The sequence below is a fragment of the Arachis ipaensis genome, chromosome B10 (assembly GCF_000816755.2).
Source record: "Arachis ipaensis cultivar K30076 chromosome B10, Araip1.1, whole genome shotgun sequence".
Lineage (NCBI taxonomy): Eukaryota > Viridiplantae > Streptophyta > Magnoliopsida > Fabales > Fabaceae > Arachis > Arachis ipaensis.
In genome coordinates, this window is record NC_029794.2 from 14,655,592 (window position 1) to 14,661,223 (window position 5,632).

Consider the following 5,632-nt stretch of genomic DNA (forward strand, 5'->3'; position numbering starts at 1 on the left):
CGGATACGCGGATACGCGGATCTACGGGTATAGCACAATATCCGCTATCCGATCCTATTAAAGTGCAGATCGAATCTGATCCAATGACTTTGCAGATCAGATAATATAAGCAAAATACAGATTCGATATGGATAATTACCGCAGATGTGCGGATATTATCCGATCCATGTGCATCCCTACTCTTATATGCTTTCTCGCAGTAAAAGTTACAAAGCCTTCTCCTAGGGTCCCTATGAGAAAAAAGCCGGCAACACCTATTGGATTTGACTATGTTGCGTATATATTAAAATCAATCACCAAAGTTAGTTGCCAATATAAAATATAGGGTTAAGTATGATTTTGGTTCTTAAGGTATAAGTCAAAAATTTTTTTCCTCCCCAACTTTTTTTTGCATACAAAATTGTTCCTAAGGTTTAACTTAGTTTTAAAATCGTCCTTTTTGTTTAAACCTTCAAATTTTTTACCAAATTATCCCTAAGATAAAAAATTATAAAATAAAAAAAAGGAAAAAAAAAAAAGAAAGAGAACGGCCGAGAGAGAGAAAGAGAAGAAGGGGGAAGGGAAGAAGAAGAAAGGGGAAGAGGAAGGTGGCGATGACGCTGGCGAGGGAGGACGGCGTCGCACACCGCATCACCGTTTCTGCTTCTACGCCAGTGTTCGACGCTGACTCGTCACTCGCTGCTCCTCGCCGCTCGCTGCTCGCCGCTGCTTCTTGCTAGTCACCGCTGCTCCTTGTCTCTTGTCGCTGCCCCTCACTAGCCGCTGCTTCATGTCCTTGCCGCTGCTCCTCCCTAAAGTTCTAATTCTGCTATTGATTTATTTCTTTTGTTAATTACATTGTTGATTTATTGATTTGTTGATTTTGGTAATCACATTGTTTCTGATTCTAATTTTATTGTTGTTGATTCTAATTCCATTGTTCTTCTATTTCTATTTCTTTTACTTCTGAATTTGATTCTGATTCCATTCTCCATTGTTGTTGTTGATTCTTTTGCTTCTGTTTCTTTTATTGTTGTTGTTCTTCGGAGTTGAGAGAGATGGTGATGGTTTCTCTTTTCTTCTTCTCTTCTGCTGTTGCTGCTAGTTGAAATGAATTGTATTTTGATTCTTTGATATTTTAAATACACATTTATTTTTTCACTTCTGTTTTTGCTTCTATTTTTGTTTCTGTTTTTTTATGTTTATTACATTGTTTTATTGTTATTGTTGATGTTGTGATGAAGAAGAGATGCTGCTGTGATTGAGAAGAAGAAAAAGAAGAATAGAAATGGAGATTTTTGGTAAAGAAGGATAATGGTATTTTGGTCCGAAGGACGATTTTAAAACTAGATGAAATTTTAGGGACGAATTTGAATGCAAAAAAAAGTTGAGGACGAAAATATTTTTCAGCTCTTATCTTAGGGACTAAAATCGTACTTAATTCTAAAATATATATTAGAATATAAATATACATTAAAAATAAATTAAATCACATATATTTATATATAAATATATTAGTGATTGATTTTAGTTGCTGATTTTAGTGTACGAACAATATTTTTGTATCGAATTATGGTGAACCAATCAAACACGTGGCATGTCTCCACCATCTCATAAGGTACGAGAAAACTTATGTCAGCATCACGCAAATTGCGATAAGCAGGTTGAGCCATATCCGCATACGTTATCTTTACTATCTTTATTCATGCATTATACCAATTACCTTGCCACTTAAAAATTAAACTGCGTCAAATATGCACGTATTTAGGCTGCCATTGATGGAAGTACATAAATAATTGCAAGATATGACCGTTGGACCTATATATATGGAAAACTTGCGATCTAGCAACAAATCCGATTAGAGTTAGCAAAATATTAATTAATGCCTTTTACGTTAATAAGATATATATTATGCATTTAAATCATAGTTGTAAGAACCAGACCGGTAATCAAATCGGTCAGGTTACTGGTTCACTGGTTTATTGGTTCAACTGATAAACCGCTGGTTGAATCGGTAAAACCGATTTCACATGAATAAAAAATATAAAATATTAAAAATAGTCATAAACTTAATAAATTCAAAATACATATCGTTAGTTCTTCCCCAACATTTTAAAAACAACTAAGTTTCAAAGTCTAAATATAACTAATACAAAGATAAACATGAAAGTAGTTAGTACTAGTACATTAGTATCTTAATTAAACACAATATGGATAACAATTCATAAACTAAATCCAAGGAGTGATTTCGAAGTCGGCAAGTTGCTCTTCATCTGACAAATGTGGAGCTACATCCTGATTGGTTTCATTTTGATTTGCATTTTTCACAGAATTATTAGCTCCATCATCCTCCCGATCATCTTCCAAATCCAATTGATCTAGCATTATAGATAATGTTTCACAAATCAAGATAAAAAATAATATAAAACATGTTATAAGGCATACGAAAATCATAGTTGATCAAAATTCATAAATAAATAAAAGCATACCTAAATCATCTAAAGGTGATTGAAGAGACATATTTGCAAGATCATTTCGTAAAGCATCAATTTCTTCAGGAGTTAAAAATGGTGGTGAATCTTCCAGTATCCATTCCGAATGATCCTCAAATGCATCAAGACAAATTGGATCATAAACTTGGTTTCTCATTTGGTTCCTATGTTATCAATATATTTCGTTACTCATGTGATGATTAAGATTTTAAAATAATGCTTTCAACTTAAAACAATCAAGAAAGTACCTTTGTTGTAACCTTAAGTTGTAATGAACATAAACAAGATCATTAAGTTTTTGATGCTCTAACAGATTCCTCTTCTTTGAGTGAATGTGTTCAAAAATACTCCAGTTACGCTCACAACCTGAAGAGCTACAAGTCTGGCTTAAAACACGAATAGCCAACTTTTGCAAATTTGGTGCTCCACAACCATAAGATTCCCACCATTGATCTTAACATAAAAAATAGATAAATAATTTATCACAATCATAAATATCACATAATAAATACATCACAATAGTAAAAGACCAAATTTACGAAGAAATTTCACCTGGCATAACAGTGGTTCGTTCACGTATTGCAGAGGGTCTTCCAAAATCTTTCTCAGCATTCTTAAAGATCCTCTTCTCACTTGTCAGCTTAGAGTTCAATACAGGATCATCATAAGCATATTTCTCAATGACATCCAACAAGCCAGAAATCGTTTCTTTGTGCTTTTCAAATTCTCCAGCATTAAATCGAAAAGCTGGATTTAACCAATAACCAGTGGCATGAAGATTTTTCTTAAGTTGTGCATCCCAACGGGTATCCAAAATCTTCAAATAAGGATCAACAACTTTCTTTCTTTTCTGAAACCTCCTCACCATTTCTTCTCTAGCCTTATAAATAGCTTGATAAAGATAACCCATGGCAGGTCTGTCTTCACTATCCACAATACGTAAAACATGAACAAGTGGCGAGGTAAGCTTAACAATATCAGTGCATTGACTCCAAAATTTAGAATCCAAGACTTGATCCACAAATTTCTTAGCTTTGGCTTCTTTGGAGTAAGCTGAGCTTGTAAATTCTTTAGAAGTCACCATAGCTCTCAAAGGATCCTTTTGAGCTAAAATACTTTGCAAAGCAATGAAATTAGTAGCAAACCGAGTTGGAGCTTGACGAAGTATTTCCCGCCCACCTGTAAACTTTCTCATCAAGAACAGTGGATAGCAATGATTATAGATATACTTAGTGATCAGTGAAGCTTGTGACACAGTTTGAATCACTTCTTGCAACTTCCCAATATCTTGAAACATCAGATTAACACAATGAGCTGCACAAGGGGACCAATACAATTTAGGAAACTCAGCCTCCAACAATCTTCCCGCAGCAACATAGTTTGCAGCATTGTCCGTTACAATATGCACAACATTCTCAGGACCAACAAACAATACAACATCCCTAAACAACTTAAACAAATTTTTAGCAGTTTTTGAGATATTAGAAGCATCAACTGACTTTAGAAAAATAGTTCCTTTAGGACAATAAACTAAAAAATTAATCAAAGTACGCCTACAACGATCAGTCCATCCATCGGCCATAATAGTGCATCCAGTTTGCTTCCAAATCTCACGATAACCATCAATCATTTTCCTCACATCCTCAACTAATTTACTCAACAAATACCCACGAACTCTTGGATAACTTGGCCCTTTATACCCTGCACCCATGCTTGCAATAGCATCAATCATTGGCTGATAGTAAGCTGAATTAACCGCATTAAATGGAACAGAGGCATCCACCATCCATTTCGCAATAGCAATATCACACTTCTCCACAATTTCTTTGCTTTGAAGAACGCTTTTGATAGTTGGTTGAGCTCCGGGTGTTGTTGCTGATGGAAAATAGGATTGTAAACCTTTGACTTGTTTTTCTTTTCTAGAGATAGGTGTTGGAACCCTGAATTTTTGTTGTTGTTGCATCTCATTACGTTCGATCTCATCAAATTCTCTTTCAATATCATCACAAGCATTATAACTTTCGGCATATTGTTCTTGAGTTTTTCTTTTCTTGCTTCAAAGCTCTTCAATACTTTCATGGAATTGGTGTCTCACTGCAGCTGGCACCTTTCGACAAGACTCAACATCTCCTTTTCCAGCCAAATGAAGCTTAAACCGATGAATTCCTCCACCCCTAATAAGCTTCTCACAATATATGCATAGCAGAATTGTTTTTCCAGACTCCACAACTTGTTTACAATGACCCCATGCAGGATCATTTTTTGCTCTATTATTGTTTTTTTGGGTTCCGATTGATGCATCAGCAGTTGATCCTTGTTCTTGCGAAGATGGTGTTTCTGATGGTGTATTCACAGCAGACATTCTAAAAGAATATGGAGTAGCAAAACCGCAAAATTATAAAACAATAACAATCCTAAATTCCCTAGTTCCTAATCCCTATTCAGCAAGACAGCAACCTTAAAACTTAAATGCTTAAATAGTTAAATTCCCTATTCAGCAAGACAAACATATTCATATTTCATAGATTCAAATCAAGCATATAATTCAACAGTTTCATATTTCCAGTACAAATCAACAACACAACAAATTTACAACTTACAAGTCAGCAAGGATATTCAGCTTAACAATTTCAATAAGCATATTCAACAGTTTCATATCTCAAGCTTTCAACAAGGATATTCAGCTTAACAATTTCAACAAGCATATTCATATTCATAACAGCAAGTCAGCAAGAAGTGCAGAAAAAAAGTAAGTTTACAACTTACAAGTTACAAGTGCAATGCAGAACAGAGCGGGTGTAATGCATTTTTCACATAACAATCATTAAACTTCAAGTGCAGAACCGAGCAGAAGCAGATTACAGAACTGGAGCTTACCTTACCTGTTTGACAGAGTCACAGAACAGAAGGGCGAGGCAACGGCGAGTTCGACCGAAAAAGCAACGGCGACTGGGCGAGGGCGACGGCGCTGGAACGGCGAGTTCGAATGGGCGGCAACGGTGAGTTCGCAGGTGGCGGGTCTGTATCTGTCCTGTTCGGCTGTTCCTACTCCCTTGGTTGAGTTGGTTCCTTCAGATTTCAGACCGGCGGTGAGACGAAGAGGATGACGGCGGGCGGCTGGGGGCTAGGGGCTGGGTGAGTGAGGTGAGGCGGACTGGCGG

General features: G+C 36.1%; 1 protein-coding gene across 1 annotated transcript; it reads right to left on the reverse strand.

The window, feature by feature from the left end:
- On the reverse strand, nucleotides 2,112-4,434 carry LOC107622027. The gene is made up of 2 exons (XM_016323961.2): nucleotides 2,469-4,434; nucleotides 2,112-2,357 (listed from the first exon to the last, which is right to left on the reverse strand). The coding sequence occupies exon 1, from the start codon at nucleotides 4,432-4,434 to the stop codon at nucleotides 3,007-3,009; it is 1,428 nt and encodes a 475-aa protein (XP_016179447.2). The 3' UTR covers nucleotides 2,112-2,357; nucleotides 2,469-3,006.